The 17,873-nt window shown below is 49.0% G+C and overlaps 1 protein-coding gene and 1 pseudogene across 2 annotated transcripts; both read right to left on the bottom strand.

The window, feature by feature from the left end:
- Positions 1-4,556: 4,556 nt before the first annotated feature.
- SEPTIN12 (septin 12) lies at positions 4,557-16,433 on the bottom strand. 2 transcript variants are annotated; one of them, XM_014479211.2, is made up of 9 exons: positions 16,271-16,433; positions 13,711-13,836; positions 13,555-13,636; positions 12,693-12,830; positions 12,468-12,585; positions 12,272-12,367; positions 5,582-5,678; positions 4,856-4,907; positions 4,557-4,770 (listed from the first exon to the last, which is right to left on the bottom strand). In XM_014479211.2, exons 1-9 carry the CDS (start codon positions 16,431-16,433, stop codon positions 4,557-4,559), a joined length of 1,086 nt encoding a protein of 361 aa, XP_014334697.1. The 2 variants fall into 2 exon arrangements, with proteins under 2 accessions (XP_014334697.1, XP_005887878.1); XM_005887816.3 differs by lacking the exon at positions 12,693-12,830.
- On the bottom strand, positions 8,868-11,718 carry LOC138985610 (U4/U6.U5 small nuclear ribonucleoprotein 27 kDa protein pseudogene; annotated as a pseudogene).
- Positions 16,434-17,873: the final 1,440 nt, after the last annotated feature.

The raw sequence follows: 17,873 nt of genomic DNA, 5'->3' as shown, positions 1-17,873 counted from the left end.
TGGTAAATGCTGCCAAAGCAGTAGAGGAGAGGGGACCTGATCCTCTTAGGGTGAATGTGTCAGAGGGAAGGTAACTTAGAGTTAGCCTGGGGATTTGTGGGGAAAGGGCCCACACAGAAGGAACCGCAAGTGTGAAGATCCTGAGGACCGAGAGATCGGGGTGCATTTGCAAGACAGAAAGGAGACCAGTGTGGTCCCGGTGCAGGGCGCCAACCTTGGGAGACAAGGCTGAAGAGGTGGGACCAATCAGGGGTCTCTGGAAGGCTCCCAGGAGGATTGAATGTTATATCCCAAGAGCCAGGAGAAAGGAGTAGTTTGGGCTTTTAAGCAGGATAGTGTCCTGGTAGGAGAGGAAGCTTGGTGGAATACAGATGTCGGGGAGACCAGAGGGGATCAGTGAAACCAGCTGGAAGCTCCTGGGTCTGAAAGTGAAAGTGTTAGTCACTCCATCTGTCCAGCTCTTTTGAACCCCCATGGACTGTAGCCCACCAGGCTCCTCTGTCCACGGGATTCTCCAGGCAAGAATTCTGAGTGGGTAGCCATTCCCTTCTCCAGGGATCTTCCCGACCCAGGGATCGAACCCAGGTCTCCAATATTGGAGACAGATTCTTTACCTTCTGAACTATGAGGGAAGCCCTGAGGTCTGAAGTTGAAGTAATACTGGTGATGGTGGTAGTCACTCAGGGAGGGATCTGATCCAGATTCCTGAAGCAGAGTCCACAGGCCCCTGGAAGTGATTGGGTTGGGGTGAAGGAGGGAGAAGACAAGAATAACACATTAGTAAAATTAGGATAGTAACACCCGGGGTAGGTAAACTTGTGGTTTAAATATGCAATAGTCGGACACGACTGAGCAACTTCCCTTTCACTTTTCACTTTCATGCATTGGAGAAGGAAATGGCAACCCACTCCGGTGTTCTTGCCTGGAGAATCCCAGGGATGGTGAAGCCTGGTGGGCTGCCGTCTGTGGGGTCGCACAGAGTCGGATACGACTGAAGTGACTTAGCAGCAAAATGCCTAATACATAATAAAGGCTTGTGCTAAATCACTTCAGTCGTGTCCGATTCTGTGCCACCCTGTGGACTGTAGCCCACCAGGCTCCTCTGTTCATGGGATTCTCCAGGCATGAGTACTGGAGTGGGTTGCCATGCCTTCCTCCAGGGGATCTTCCCAACCCAAGGATTGAAACCATATCTCTTATGTCTCCTGCACTGTAGGTGGAGCCTTTACTGCTGAACCACTGGGGAAGCCCAATAAAGGCTTAATATATAGCTTAATACATTCTCATTTTTAAAATAATAAAGATTGCTTCTGTGTTTAGAACAATGTTTGTAATGATAAAAACCTGAAAACAGTCTCAGTGTCGATCAATAGAATGATGGATGGATAAATCTCACAGAGATTATGTTGAGCTAAAAAGCAAGTGACAGAATGAAATCATTTCCATGAATTATAAGAACACACAGAACGATGCTGTGTATGATTTAGGAATATATACACGTGTGGTATCCCTAAATGTATATTGGCCATGACTTAGTAATTAAACAACAACATAGGTGGTAGAGGGTAAAGAAAGGTGGAATTCAGGTAAACACCTAATTCAAGATGATGTTTATCCCTGGTGATGGGGCAGGGTCTGGAGAGAGATGTGGTAGGGAAAGAGTGCAGGTGGCATAAAATGCAAGTTTTTGTTTGCCTGTTTTTTTTTTATTTTTTTTTATTTTAGCTCTGCTGAGCAAGCGGCTTGTGGAATCTCAGTTCCCCGACCAGGAATTGAACCCGGGCCGTGAAAGTGCTGAATCCTAACCACTAGGCCACCAGGGAAGCCCATATATGTGTACATATATCCCCTCTTTTTTGGATTTCCTTCCCATTTAGGTCACCACAGAGCACTGAGTGGCCCTCCCTGAGCCATTCAGTAGGTTCTCATTAGTTAGTCTATTTCATACATAGTGTCAATAGTGTATATATGTCAATCCCAATCTCCCAGTTCATCCCACCCACCCCACTTTCCCCCTTGGTAACCACCCACTCCAGTGTTCTTGCCTGGAGAATCCCAGGGACCGGGGAGCCTGGTGGGCTGCCGTCTACGGGGTCGCAGAGTCGGACACGACGGAAGCGACGCAGCAGCAGCGACCATACACTTGGTCTCTACCTCTCCGTCTCTTTCTGCTTCATCTTTCTAACTTCTTTCTAACTTCATCTGTGATTCCCTGTTTTTAAAAAGGCCCACTATTGTTAGTTATTGGGCTTCCCTGGTGGCTCAGTGGTTAAAAACAAAAAAATGTGCCTGTCACTGCAGGAGACCAGGGTTTGATCCCTGGGTTGGGAAGATCCCCTGGAGAAGGAAATGGCAACCAGCTCCAGTATTCTTGCCTGGGAAATCCCATGGATGAAGAGCCTGGTGGGCTACAGTCTGTGAGGTTGCAAATGAGTCAGACGTGACTTAGGGACTAAACAACAACATTGTTAGTTGATACGATGACTTTATCATTATGACATGGACCTGATTAGCATGCAGCACAACGGGAACCCCCCATGCCTATAAAATGGAACAAAGTATTCAGATAAATGGCCCTTATGGGACCTAGGCATCTGTGAGCAGGCTTGTCTTCATACACCCTGGGAGAGTAGGTTGGGGGTACTGTCCGTGTTTTCTGCAGGAGGAAGTGGAATCTAGGTTGTCAGGTGACTTGCTAAAGTCCCAAAGTCCTTCAGTTAAAAAGGGGCAGAAAAAAAAATAAATAAATAAAAAGGGGCAGAGCTGGACATGTCATTCACACTTGCTGGGCCTGGGGAATCCCGAGATGTGTCAGCTGAGGCCCCACTCCCACTCCGCCCTCACCCAGCTGATACAGGTCAGGAAATGCAGAAGAAATCTGTGTACAGTCATTACTGTTACTGGGCCCACAACTGAGTCTATGCCAGGCATGCACTGCAGCATCTCTGTGGGCATGGCAAGAGCTTCCAGAACTGGAGGGAAAGTTGTCAGCAGAGAACAAGACCACTGTCCCTGTGAAATGGAGCTGGATCCTGTGGTCCTTACCCTCCATGTCCTCTGCCCGCCTCTGTCCGTGGAAAACTTTAGTCAAAAAACAAGTTTAATCAGAGAAATGAGAAATGCAGAAACAAAGGAAAATGGTCAAAGGAGACCAAATAATAATGATGTAGTCATTAAGAATAGTCAAGGACCGTTCGTTCTTTCTCAAGAGCTATAGATAATATTCTGAGCCACATCCTGAGAGCTGTCTTGAAAAGTGAAGTCACTCAGTCAGGTCCGACTCTTTGCGACCCTGTGGGCTGTAGCCTACCAGGCATCTCCGTCCATGGGATTTTCCAGGCAAGAGTACTGGAGTGGATTGCCAAGCTGTCTTAGAGATACTGAAACACCAGGTGGAGAAGTTAACTACATGATGACCAGACTGCACCCACCACAGAAGCTGCCACAATTCTGAAAATTGGCCTCAAAGAAATGGGAACAAATGGACCCTGAAACTGAAGACTAACTTACCTAAAACAACCAAGATGATGCTGGTCAGACCACCAGTGACCAATCTGAAGATGACTGTCAGAGCTGACTGCTGGTTCTGCATGTAGCCCCGTCCATCTGTCTAGAAAAGCTCATGTCCCACTGGAGGCCAGTGGTGGGGGTGGGGCGGGGAGAGTCAGCCTTTGGACAGACATCCTCCCTCCCCCAGCCCCAGTTACTGGCATCTGAAATACAGCACACTTTCCTTTCCATCCACCTGGCTGGTATTGGCTTTTGAGCGGTGAGCAGCTGGACACACCTCTTCTTTCAGTAACACTTGGAATACCTACCCCCCACCCCAAGAAAGATTGCCCCGGTGATGAGGAGTGCTTCGACCAGGAGCTGGGACACCACTGATGCTCCCCAGGGTCACTTTCTGGTGCTCACCCCTGCCCGGGCCCTGGGGGAGCTCAGGTGTACCGTGAGGACTTTGGTGAAGTCCATTTCCTTTGCAGGGATCCATTTCCTTTGCAGGGATCCCGAGAGCCCTGGCAAGTGCTCACACATCCTATGGGGCACAGCCTCTTCCCTGGACTGGTGGTATGTGCTATCCCGCCACCTCTGAGAACTGTGTCTCCTAGGTGGTAGCCACATTCCCTGAGTCACTTCGTTTTATCTGCACAGCAGCACTGTAGTGTGGGGATAGTCTCATCCCCATTTCGTAGATGAGGAAACTGAGGCCCACCAGAGGAAGCAGCTTGCTCCAGGTCACATCTTATGACGCCTGTGCGGGAGGGAGGCATTGTGACCGAGGGCTGCGCCTGATCTGGACCTTGACCCCGGTTCTGGGCAGAAGAGGGGGCCAGTTGTCCAAGACAAGCCCTCGCAGGTCTTCAAGACTCCCGAGGGCCTGGGGTCTCACACTATTACTTTAGAAAGAACCATACTTTTATTGGAGGATAGCTCAAAGAAGTCATTTACAAAATGCCTCATGTTTTCAAAGCACAGCTTTTCATAAAAAGCAATGTCCACCTTTAATACATGCTCAAGTACACAGCTGCGTGTTGGGGGGGCCACCCAGCACTCATTTAGAAATCCTCGTCTGAGTTGTCCTCGGCCCACCGGCACATCTTCGCAGGCCCGGGACTGGCCCGGGTGCCTGTGGGGGCGGGGGGTGGGGCGGGGGCCAGGTTCACCCAGCCGGGCCCTTGGGGCAGTGCGTGGCTTTCTTTCAGTCTGATGATGCGGTAGTTCTCATAGTGGACATTGTGGGTGATGTCCTTCAGGTCTTGGAGGTGGGAGCTGGGAGATGGGCGGCAGATCAGTGGGGCGGGCTGTGGGCATCCCCCGGGGCCCCCACAGCCTCCCGGGTTCCCCACTGGCTCACCGGATGAGCAGGTCTCTCAGGAGGGGGAACTCACAGTGGGCCATGTTCTCCACTGCAAGACACGGCACCAAACCCTGAGTGTGGGCTGTATGCTGCACCCCCCACCCCCGGCCGCTGCTTGCCCCTCCCCACATTTCTCCCTGTGTTAACCCCCCTCCCATTCATTCATTCATTCATTGCTGTGTCCCCAGCCCTTGGTACAGGTGGCTCCTATAGACGGCTGTTGAGTCACAGGACTTCCCTCTGCTCCTTCAGGTGCCCCCCGACCCCACACGTTTCCTTCTCTGTGCACTCCCACCTGTCCTTGTCTGGCCACCTCTGTGGGCACAAGGACCTTGTCGGTCCCACTTTCACTGTATCCCTTCAGGAACTGCACGTAGTGCGCCCGGCACATAATAGGCCCACAATAAATTCTGGTGAATGAATAGGGTGCCTCCTGGGTGCCAGGTTTCAATGCAAAGTGGTGGTTCTTCCCCCTCCACCCACCCTGTGAGGCTGAGGATTTCATGATACCCATTTGATTGTGAGGAAACAGGGAGTTGGGTATCTTGCCCGGGGCCACCCAGAAGCACAAAGGAAATTGATCCCAGGTCTGCCTGTTTTCCAGCTCTGGGCTTAAACCCCTACCCGGCTCTCTGGTGGGTGTAAGGATGGCAAGGGCAAGAGGCTGAGCCTCACTTTTCAATCTGTTCTCCCTTGAGCCCTCCCTAGGGTCCCTGAACTGACCTTCAATGATGCCCCACTTCGTCTTCCGGCCCAGGACACACCTCCCGTTCACCATGTGCTCTCGGTCAGCCCCAACCACAGCGAAGGGGATCCGCTCCTGCAGGGAGGAGACAAGATGGGAGGGTTGGCCCCACTGGGGACGTGGAGAGAGAGGTATGAACCTTTAGGATTCTGCCCTTTGTGGGGACAGAAAGTGGCAAGAGGAGCAAGATGTCTGAAGTCGGAGGGCACAGACTCTGATCGGTGCTTCGGTTTCCTCATCTGTAAAATGGGAGACTCGATAGCACTGATGCAGGGCTCTGAATATTTGGGAAGGGCTTAGCATGATGAAAGGCTTAGCAGGACAAGTCTTGGAAACCAAGCGTTACTCAGAGTACATTAGTGATGTCAATTCCATTCATGTCCTATCTCTTACCTGTGAAACAGGAAAAGCAATCACCTTTAACCATTTTTATAAGGCTAAAAGAGACAATTTTGCACTATAATTTGAGGATGCATACACCCCTATGTTCATGACAGCACTGTTTACAATAGCCAAGACATGGAACCAGCATAACACCCTTTGACAGATGAATGGATAAAGACGATGTGGGTGTGTACACACACACACACACACACACACGCACAATGGAATATCACTCAGGCATAAAAAGAATGAAGCAATGCCATATCATACTAAATGAAGTAAGTCGGAAAGAGAAAGACAAATACCATGTGATATTACTTATATGTGGAATCCAAAATATGACACAAATGAATCTACCTAGGAAACAGACTCACAGACGTGGAGCACAGAGCTGTGGTTACCAAGGGGAAGGAGGGTCGGGGAGGGGGGGTTGGGAGTTTGGATTAGCAGATGCAAACTATTATATATAGAATGGATAAAAACAAGGTCCTACTGTATACCACAGGGAACTGTATTCAATATCCTGTAACCATAATGGAAAATTATATATGTAACTGAATCATTTTACTGTAAGCCAGAAATTAACACAACACTGTAAATAAACGATACTTCAATAAAAGAAATTTGAAAGAGAGAACATTGTAAGCCAGGGGCTAGCAACCTATGGCTCCTGGACCAAAGCAGTCAAATTCATGGGCATACAGCCCTGGCCATTCATTTACTCTTGTCTATTTTGCTTTCATACTACTTTGGGAGAGCTGAGTAATTGCAGCAAAGTCTAAAATACCATTGTCTGGCCCTTCACCAAAAAAAAAAAAAGATTTGCTAAGCCCTTTTGTAAATTCCAGTTTCTTGCTTGTTCATGGCTAGAAAGTGAAAGTCGCTCAGTCATGTCCGACTCTTTGCAATCCCATGGACTATACAGTCCATGGAATTCTCCAGGCCAGAATACTGGAGTGGGTAGCCTTTCCCTTCTCCAGGGGATCTTCCCAACCCAGGGATCAAACTCAGGTCTCCTATATTGTGGGCGGATTCTTAACCAGCTGAGCCACAAGGGAAGCCCAAGAATACTGGAGTGGGTAGCCTATCCCTTCTCCAGTGGATCTTTCCAATCCAGGAATCGAACCAGGGTCTCCTGCATTGCAGGTAGATTCTTTACCAACTGAGCTACTAGGGAAGCCCATTCGTGGCTGCAAGTGGAGATTAGGCTTTCAAGTGCAGCATGGGGGTTTGTTTTTATTTTTAAGAATTAGGCTGTGATGGGGAATAAATTGATGCTAATAATAACTGCCAGGAGCCAGCACGGGAGTTCCTACCCATGACAAGGTCATGCAGGAGAGCCCTGATGGGCAAGGCGAGTCAGGGCTCGAGAGGCTCCCTGGACCTGCCCGAGCATCTACCCCAAAACCAGAATCTGTCTGTTTTACTATTTTATGACTTTTACCAACTCCTCTGACATTAACTGGGGGTTATCCCCAACCACCTTTCTCTGTAAGAAAATCAACTTAAAACTCTAGTTAATAAGTCTCCTGGGCATAATAGGAGTGTTTCAATTCAAACCCCTCTGAAGACTTTCTAGCTTGCCTGACAGGTTTGTTCGGACTCCTGCAGCTACGCATGTGATTGCTCACAGCCTCCCAACCACGAGAGGCACGGGAAGCTTAAGATATTCTAACAATGCAGAGCTTCTCAGAGAGTTAAAATTGTTAGAACTAGTAGAGGATTTCTTTGTTGAGCTAATGCTTGCTGCCAAGTGTCCATATCCCTTACCTACTGTGTCCCTGGGAGTGTATTGATTAATATAGTTGGTATAGAAATGTAAGTAGTAGCTTTAATGTTTGTAACCTTGGACCCTTGAGTTAATTCTTTTCTTGTTATAGCCCACCACGATTTTGCCCTATAGGAATGCAGCTTTATCTAATGCTTTCAGAGGGTGGCGCCTGACTTTAGAATAATCACCTTCAGAGAAAAGTAAGTTTTCTGAAGAAAGGGTCATAAAATGTTAACAGTCCTCCTGGCCAGAAGTTGATGTAAATCACCTAAAGCTTTTGCATATGATATGTTTGCAGAAAGAAAGCCTGGCTTCGATAAGGATCAAGGACTGCTGACCTTGCATGACTCTACCTGCCCCCCAACCCAACCACCCCATTATCCTCTATGCACAACTTAAGGTATAAAAACTACTTTGGAAAATAAAGTGTGGGCCATGCTCATCAAGCTTGGTCTCCCCATGTTGTTCTTTCTCTTTCCTTTTCCTTTTCAGGCTGATTCCCTGGAGCGCAGGGGCCCTCTGCGTTCACTTTCCTGCCTGGGCTTCTAAGACCCACTCGAGAAGGTGCCTAAGGCTGGGCACCTTCAGCTATTCAAGAGGGCACCTGCAGCCTCCGTGAACAGAGCAAGTCCTGTGCTGGGGCTTTATTGGCTTTCTGCGTAAACCAAGGAATATCAGCCTCTTTCCTCTCCTCTATCTTCTTAACTGCAAAATTCTTTCCTTATCTCTTTCTCTATTTCTCTCAGTTGCTGATGCCGTCCCCCCGAGGGAATCCCTGGATCCAACTGGGGCTGGACCCTGGCAAATAGCTATATGTTGGGCACTTCCCTGGTGGTCCAGGGGCTGAGATTCCGAGCTCTCAATGCAGGGGACCGGATTTGATGCCTGGCTGGGGAATTAGATCCCACATGCCCCAATTAGGAGTTCCTGTGAGGCATCTAAGACCCAGTATTATTAAATAAATATTAAAAAAATAGCTATCTGTTGCACACTTATTAGGCACCAGCCAGTATTTGACCCTCAACAGATGTTATATGTCTGGATGATTTATTGAGAGGTTAATTTGAAAAACTTTTCTTTATTCCCCCAGCTCTAATCCAGTTGTGACCAGGCTGCTGTCTTTGCTGGCCTTGGGACAGAAAGCAGAAGGTCAAAGCTCTTTGGATCTTTCACAGGAAATACTGTTCACTGCTCCAGTGGGGAGCGGAAAGAGAGACTGTGTGGAGGAACTGGGGGCCAGACAGGAAGCAAGGCTTCCATGTACAGATGTGCATTTTGTGCACTGCACAAAGGCAACCCTCCACGAGGCTGTGTAGGGCTGAATCCCATGCACGTTCCTGTCTGTGGAGGCTGCTACTGCTTTTTTCTAATCTGAGCAAAAGTGCTGTGTACGTTAGCGGGGTCCCTAGGGAAGGCAGTGGAGGCCAGGTGTCTATGGACGAAGAATCCCAGGCCTCACCCAGGTGCTTTTTAGGAACAAGACAGACTGACTTTGAATGTACCACAAGGACAGGGAGACTGGGGCTTGGACGTGGAATTCAGTTGCTTCAGGGAAAATGAAGATATGAGTTATTTCCTTCCTTCCATCCTTTTCTCTCTCTCTCTCTCTCTTTCTTTCTATAACTTTATTGAGATATAATTTACACACTATAACATTCTTCCCTTTAGAGGTTCAGTTCAGTATACTCACAAGATTGTGCAACCGTCACCACAATCTAACTCCAGGGCGCTTTCTTCACCCCAAATGAAAGCCGGAACCATTTAGCAGTCACTCCCCATCTCACCGTAAACCTCCCAGCCCCTGGAAACCACAAATCTATTTTCTTTCTTTCTTTTTTTTTTTTTTTTAGAAATTATTGCTTTATTTGAGAAACTTACTTCCAGATTACTTTTATGTATTTTAAAAAGTCATAAAGAGCATCCAAGAAAAAAACATATACAGTTTCCATAGGAATAAGGACCAAAAAATGGGGTTGACGACTGCCCCAAATGATATTTCCTAAAGGAAAAAAATGTAATATTTAACTTCTTTTTTTTTTGAGGCTGGGTAAGTGAACTACACACATCATAAATAAAATTTTCTTACTTTACAAGGAGGAAGGACTCTGATCTTGTTTTTGATGCATATTAAATACAAAAATCCATTGTTCTGATCAAGATGAGGGAAAAAACATCATTCTTCAAAATTTCAGCTCATGCAATGAAATCCAAAGGTCTGTTGAATCCACCTTTTCGGTTCATGTACTGCCTATACTTTCTCTTCTGAGATACATTTATGGCATAGGCATTTACAGAGCCATCCACCTTTTTCCCTTTTGTGGAGTCAAAGGAGGCAAATCCCATTAACTTCATCATTTCTATTTCTTCCTCTGTTTTGCCCTCTAAGTCTTCCTCAGTTATCTGACGTTCTTTGCTTTTTGTTGCTTTTTGTTTCTTTCTTTTCCTCATCTCTTCTTTCTTTCAGTCGAGAAGGGGAAGGAGATGTGGATCTATGTCGTCTTGGGGACCTGGAACAACTTCTGTGTGGGGACCAGGAACGGCTTCTCCGATCTTGCTCCTGGGACCGGGACCTTTCTTGGCGCCTGCATTCTCTTTCCCGGGATGTGGACCGGGACCGCCTATGCTCCCTCCGTGGGAAGCGGCTGCGACTGTGACCCATTTGGAATCCTTCGCCAGTACAAGTCCCACAAATCTATTTTCTATCTCTGTAGATTTGCCCATCCTGGACATTTCATGTAACAGAATCATATAACACATAGCGTTTGTGTCTGACTTTAACATCACGTTTTCAAGGTTTATCCACATGGTAGAATCTGTCAGAACTTTATTCCGTTTGGTGGCTGAGGAATAGTCCCTTGTATGGATAGACCACATTTGTCTGTCCATTCACAAGTTAATGGACATTTAGATTGTCTCCACTTTTTGTTACAGATCATTCTAAATGTTCTGTTATGTGAACATTTGTGTATGAGTTTTTATACCAAAATAGGTTTTCATTTACTTATTTTTTTCTTTTTGGTCTTAAAATGCCATGAGATTTCCATTTCTTTTGCGAGTGGAATTGTTGGGCCATATCATAACAGTGTTTAACCTTTGAAGAACTGCCAGACCATTTTCCGAAGTGGCTGCACCGTTTGACATTCCCACAAGCAGTGTGTGAAAGTTCTGGTCTCTCCACACCCTCACTAGCACTTGTCATTATCTTTTTCTTTTGCCATGCCTTGTGGGATCTTAGTTCCCTGACCAGGGGTTGAACCCATGCCCCCTGCACCGGAAGCATGAGTCTTAACCAATGGATGGCGGGGGAGGTCTCTGTCCATTTTGACTTCTCTTGTGGCACACAGGCTCTAGGGTCAGCAGGCTTCGGTAATTGTGGTACTTGGGCTCTGTAGTTGCGGCTCCTGGGCTCTAAGTGAAGACTCGGTAGTTGTGGCACATGGGCTTGCTCCATGGTATGTGGGATCTTCCCAGACCAGGGATTGAACCCGAGTCTCCTGCACTGGTAGGCAGATTCTTTACCCCTGAGCCACCAGGGAAGCTCCTTGTCCATTTTTAAATTGAGCTATTTGTCTTTTATTGTTGGCTTGTCAGAGTTCTTTTTTTGGGTAACTTATTTTTGCCCTGGGTCTTTGTTGCCCTGGGTCTTTGTTGCTTGGTGCCAGCTTTCTCTAGTTGGGGCGAGCAGGGGCTACTCTCTCGTTGTGGTGCACGGGCTTCCGATTGCTGTGGCTTCTCTTGTTGCAGAGCACAGGCTCTGGGACATGCAGGCTTCAGTGGTTGTGGCTCATGGGCTCAACGTCTGTGACTCATGGGCTCTAGAGCGTGGGCCCAGTACTTGTGGTGCATGGGCTTAGTCACCCCAGGGGTGGGGTGGGGCATGTGGAATCTTCCCAGACCAGGGATCAAACCCATGTCCCCTGCATTGCAAGGCAGATTCTCAACCACTGAACCACCAGGGAAGTCCCACCTGTCTTTTATTGTTGATCTGTAACAGTTCTTTTTATATTCAAGATACACGTCCCTTATCAAATATATCATTTGAACACATTTTCTTCCATTCTGGGTGTTGTTGATATGACCAATTTCTTGCTCACCTTGTTTGCGAGTGGAGATTTGTGTCTGCCAGAAATCTATGACCTTTCCCCAAGTTGCAGAGAGACAAATCTTCAGATGGAAAGAATGAATGGGGAGAGGGAGAGGGTGGGATGATTTGGGAGAATGGCATTGAAATACGTATAATATCATATAGGGAACGAGTCGCTAGTCCAGGTTCAATGCATGATACTGGATGCTTGGGGCTGGTGCACTGGGACGACCCAGACGGATGGTATGGGGAGGGAGGAGGGAGGAGGGTTCAGGATGGGAAACACATGTATACCTGTGGTGGATTCATTTCGATATTTGTCAAAACCAATACAATATTGTAAAGTATAAAAAAAAAAAAAAGAATGAATGGACAGTGCATCACCCAGACACAGTCCCACCAGCCTCCCCATCTCAGATGGCCTCCTACCCGGATCTTGCTGTTGAGGATCTTGTCATTGACGTCCTCATCAAAGGACTTCTGAGGGTACACCTCGATGCTGTGAGTCTTCAGGTCATCCTGGATCTGCGGACCACACACAGGTGACCTCAGCCCACTCTAAGGTGAACTCTGCCCCCTCCACACCCCCACCGACCCCAAACTCATTCCCAGGTGCCCAGATCACCCTGTGCCTGAAGGCCTCTCGCTCCTCAATGGTCAGGCTGTCGGCCCGGGCTATCACGGGCACCACGTTCACAGCCCGGCAGAGCCGCTGCAGGAACTCAAGATCCAGGGGCCTCAGGCTGCTCAGGTGGGGCAGCGATGGTGGTGAGGGCACGATGAGCGGGTGCCAGCCCACAGCCCATGCCAGGGTCCCTTCCTCCTCCGCCCGCCGGCTCAGCCACCTCACCAGTGCCCAGTGGGCGGCACAAAGTATATGCAGCAGTGCACTCGCGTGTCGGGGATGTGTCGCTGGCGGGTGATGAGGATCTCCTCTTGCAGGTACCGCTCGTACTGCTCATTGATGTAGCCCAGGATGGGGTCCCAGCTGGGGCGGGAGATGGCCCAGCCTCAGAAACTTGCCGGGAGTCCCCACCACCACCCCCCAGGTCCTCTGGGTGTTCTGCCCTTGCAGGGCTTCCCTGTACAGATGTGCAGTTTGCGCACTGCACAAAGGCAACCCGCCATGAGGCTATGTAGGGATGAATCCCATGCAGGCTCCTGTCTGTGAAGGATGCTACTGCCTTTTTCTAATTCAAGCAAAAGAGCTGTGTAGGTTAGCGGGGTCCCTTGGGGAAGGGGTGGAGGCCAGGTGTCTATGGATGAAGAATCCCAGGCCTCACCCAGGTGCTTCTTTGAGTGTGTTTCGTCTCCTTGAGAGCCTAAAACAACTCTGGACAGGGGATGTCGTCATCCCCAAGTTACAAAAAAGGAAGCCGAGGCTCAGAGAGCATCTGCAGCCTGGCCCAGGTTGTACACCCGGCAAGTAGTTTAACCCAGGGGTCCTGATTCTGGAGTGTGGGCTTCTATTGCCTTGCCATACTCATCAGCGATGCCTTCATCAGCAAGCTAAGAGCAAGCTAAGACCTTTACATACTTGACTCCCTATGATCCTGGGAGGAGGGCTGCACACACCCATTGTACAGGTGAATAAACTGAGCCTCAAAGCTGCCACATCCAGGTGGCTCCAGGCCTGATGTTTCCTGGAGACTGGAGGGGCAGGGGCAGGGGCAGCCAGGGCTTGGCCCTCCCTTCCTCCCCTGAGGACTTACCACTTGTCGTTGTTGATTTGGTCCCCAAAGCCAGGTGTGTCGGTCACGGTCAGCTTAAGCTTCACGCCATTCTCCTCGATGACTGTGGGGAAGAGTGGAGAGGAAGAGTGGGCCTGGGTGGGTAGGGTGGGGGTGGGGTGACGGGGGCTCACTCACCATGAGTCACAGAGTGCAGCTGCAGCGTCTGGGGCATGGGCACCCTCAGACCCGGCATCGTGGACTTCCATATCTTGGACTTGAAGAGCGTGTTCACCATGGTGGACTTTCCCAGCCCGCTCTGTCCTGCGAGTAACCACAGGGCAGCAACAATGGCAGAAGAGCTAGGCATGTTTCTGAAACTCTCAAATAAACTCTTTCAGAAAGTCAACCATTTTTTAAGTATAACATAAACACAGAAAAGCATGTATTATCCAGTCTCCAGCTCAATGCCTTCCCCATTTTTTATTGAGGCAGAAATAAATTAAAACATCATTTTAAAATAAAATATAAGATTATATAAAATATGAATAAATAAAAATTATTTTACACATATAATAAGAATTAACATTAACCACTGAAAGTGTACAGTTCAGGGGCATTGAGTGCATTCACAGTGCTGTTCAAATGCCATCTCTCTCTAGCACCAAAACATTTTCATCAACCCAACAAAAACTCTACATTCATTAGTCACACACTCCCCAATCACTAATCTGCTTTCTATTCATGGATTTGCCTATTGTGTACATACTTCTTTTTTTCCCTTTTTCTTGTGGACATGTTGTGCAGCTTGTGGGATATTATTTCCCTAACAAGGGCTCGAACCCAGGCCCTCGTCACTGAAACCGCAGAGTCCTAACCACAGGCCCTGCAGGGAATTCCCTGGATGCTTCATAGAAATGGGATCATGCAATACTTGTCCTTTTGTATCTGGTTGCTCCCACTCAGCATCATCCACACTGTAGCATGCACCATGACCTCATACTTTTTCATGGCTGAGTAATACTCCACCTGATGGGTAGACCACACTGTGTTTATCCATTCCTCTGCGGATGTGCAGGTCAGTGCCTTTTTACAAATGAAACAACTGACAGATGCAGCACCAGGTGAAGAGACAGAGCACGTGGTTCTACCCAAGACCACTCCAGTCACATCTTTGTTAACAGCCACTCTCCTGACTTGCACCATCAAGGAGCAGCTCTGCCCACCCACCCTCTACTTGGGAATCACACAGCACGTGCTCTTTCGTCTCTGGCTTCTCTTGGTGAGATTCCCTCATGCTGAATATTCCCTGACTATTCATTGGAAGGACTGATGCTGAAGCTCCAATACTTTGGCCACCTGATGCAAAGAGCCAGCTTGTTGGAAAAGACCCTGATGCTGGGAAAGATTGAGGGCAGGAGGAGAAGGGAATGACAGAGGATGACATGGTTGGATGGCAGCACCGACTCAATGGACACGAGTGTGAGCAAACTCTGGGAGGTAGTGAAGGACAGGGAAGCGAGGCGTCCTGCAGTCCATGGGGTCGCAAAGAGTCCAACATGACTGAGTGACTGAAAAACGACAATCTCCGTGCTGTCTGTACTTGTAGATGGTCCATTCTCCCTGCTGTGCTGGCTTCTCAATTCCACGGACCTTGTCCCGCAGTAGGAAACATCCTACATCACAGGGCAGGATGCACGTTTGTATCTACAGCTGAAATTGCCCTTTGGGCTTCGATATTCAGAGTGGGAGCCACCCTTGGCTATTGTTACCGGAAATACGGTCACGCGCCAATCTGTACCAAGATGCACTGTCAGTGTACAGGAATAAACCATATTTTGCAAACTTGATATGATAACAAGAATGCAAACAATCTCGTGGATAATGTTTTCTATGTATTATATGTCAAGATGATAGTATTTTTGGAACGTATTGGGTTAAGTAAAAAAGATGATTAAAATCAATCTCTCTCGTTTCTCTTTTTTTAAAGGAAGCTACTAGGAAATTTAAAATTATGGATGTGACTCTCATGACATTTCTATTGGGTGCCCCCTCCTTAGAATAATACGCTTAGTTGGTGCTATATATCTGACATTTCGTGTTCCATTGCATCCAGTTTATTTTGTGAGAAGTGTAGTTTTCTTTTTTTAACTGATGTCTTTTTTTTTTTTAAATATTGATTTACTTTTTTGGCTGCACTGTGTGGCAACTGGGATCTTAGTTCCCCAACCAGGAATGGAATGTGGGCCCCTTGCATTGGGAGCTTGGAGTCTTAACCACTGGGCCACCAGGGAAGTCAGAGAAGTGTAGCTTTTGACCGACCAAATTTTGCATGTATAAAAATGCAATTCCAGGTCAGGTGACCCATGGGGAGCCTCCTAGATGGCAGGCACTATGCTAAACCCCATGAGGAAACTGAGGCAGCGAGGGGTCAGGGGCCCAGGTCACACACTGGTGGGCATTAAATCCTGGGACCAGCATCTAAGTCTGGGTGTCCCCACTTCCTGCCACACAGCCTCCTCTTTTCATGTTCTGATCTTTTCATGTTCTGATTGGGTTTAGTCAGGGCTTCTTGGGTGATTTTTGTCTTTTCATGACTCAGCATTTCCTACTTCTCTACCTACCACACCCCTTTGAGGTACAACTGTCAGGACCACTTTACAGATGGGGAGACTGAGGCTCCGAGAGGTGACACGTCCAGGCCCACAGGGTGGTGTCCGTGGCTCAGTCCTCCTGTGAGCCCCGACCCCTCACTCACCCACCACCATGATGTTGAACTCAAACCCCATCTTCATGGCCTTGATCTTGAGTTGGTCCAGCACAGCCTCGATGCCCACATAACCAAGCCTCTCGCAGGAGAGGGTCCTTGGGCTGGAGGCCCGTGATGAACTGGGTGAGGGGGAGTGCCTCAAGGGGTCCATGGGGCCAAGGAACAACGATGCCTGTCATCTGGGTCAGGGTGGGAAGAAGGGGGTCGCTGGGGCTCCAGAGGGGGACCATCTGAATTCTCATCTCTGAACCCTGACTCCTGAGACCTGCTCCCAGACATTCCCATGCTTCACATCCCCTGACCTATGTATCCCGCTAAGTCCCCATGGCCCATGGAGCTTGGCACGGGGCGCCTGGGGGCATTGCCTCTCAAGGGAGACTGAACCCCTTTTCTGAGATGCACCAGCCCCAGGAATCTGTCCCTCCCCCACCCTCGGCCCAGGCAGGCTCCCGCAGCTGTGTGGCCCGTCTGGCAAAAGCCAGGGGCTGGACCCATGGTGGGGACACAGATGGAGAGAGGCAGCCTTGTGTGGCACCTGGTGGCCTTGGGTCCCTGTGGAAGCCTTGGGGGACTGCCCTGTCCTGGCAGACCCTGGTGTGTGTGGTGAGGGGGAGGGGACAGGTGACAGTTAACTGAAGAATCTGAGCTCCACCTGCTTCCCCTGAACCCCACCCCACCCCCCCACCCAGGGCTCCGCTGCAGCAGGGGGCCGGGGACAGGGACAGGTAAGCCACGCCTCCAGGCCCTTTCGGGCCAGTACCCTGTAACCCTCACAATGACACCAGCCTCGTTCTATAGACAGGAAGCCAGGGCCCCGGGGCAACTCCCTTGCTCAAGGTCACTGGTAAGAGGCACAGCGGGACTGCCCAGGGTTCCTCTGGCTTCCATGCCCTTAAACCACTCTGTCAGGGAAGGAAACCCGTGACCAGAAAAGACAGCGGAAAGCACACCTGGGTGTGTGTTTTCTTTGGCTCGTCCATTGCTGGTGTCATTCTGTCAACACGCTCTGTGTTGTGTCTGTGTTAACAACTGTTCTAGGAGCCTTAGGATGTTAACCTGTCAATGGTCTTCATGGGAGTAAGTGTTGTTACTAGACCTGAGTGTGTTAAGTCGCTTCAGTTGTGTCTGACTTGGCGACCCTAAGGACTGTAGCCCATCGCTCCTCTGTCCATGGGATTCTCCAGGCAAGAACACTGGAGTGGGTTGCCCTGTCCTCCTCCGGGGGCGGGGGGGTCTTGCCGAACCAGGGACTGAACGCACTCATCTCTTCTGTCTCCTGCATTGGCAGGCAGGCAGTTCTTTACCAGTAGTGCCACCTGGGAAGCCCCAGCTTACATAAGGGTCCAGAGAGCAGTTCAAGGTCACACAGTGAGGAAGTGGCAGAACTGGGAGCTGTGTCCACATGCTCACCTCTACAGTCTCTTTTCTTGTTCACATCGATGTCTAGATTTCTGGTATATCTCACCGACCGACAGACACATCACCAACTCAATAGACATGAGTTTGAGCAAGCTCCGGGGGATGAAGGACAGGGAAGCCTGGTGTGCTGCAGTCCATGGGGTCACAAAGATTCGGATATGACTTAGCGACT

This window comes from Bos mutus, chromosome 25 (assembly GCF_027580195.1).
Source record: "Bos mutus isolate GX-2022 chromosome 25, NWIPB_WYAK_1.1, whole genome shotgun sequence".
In the NCBI taxonomy this organism is placed as follows: Eukaryota; Metazoa; Chordata; class Mammalia; order Artiodactyla; family Bovidae; genus Bos; species Bos mutus.
Note: the sequence above shows the minus strand (reverse complement) of the source record. Positions and strands in the feature narration are given on the sequence as shown.

Coding starts and splice junctions, on each gene's coding strand:
- SEPTIN12 (XM_014479211.2), bottom strand. CDS start 16,433: ATGGACCCCTTGAGGCACTCCCCCTCACCCAGTTCATCACGGGCCTCC. Junction 13,837..16,270: donor GTTCAACATCATGGTGGTGG/GTGAGTGAGGGG, acceptor GGTTACTCGCAG/GACAGAGCGGGCTGGGAAAG. Junction 5,679..12,271: donor TCCTCAACAGCAAGATCCGG/GTAGGAGGCCAT, acceptor TCCTCCCTGCAG/GAGCGGATCCCCTTCGCTGT.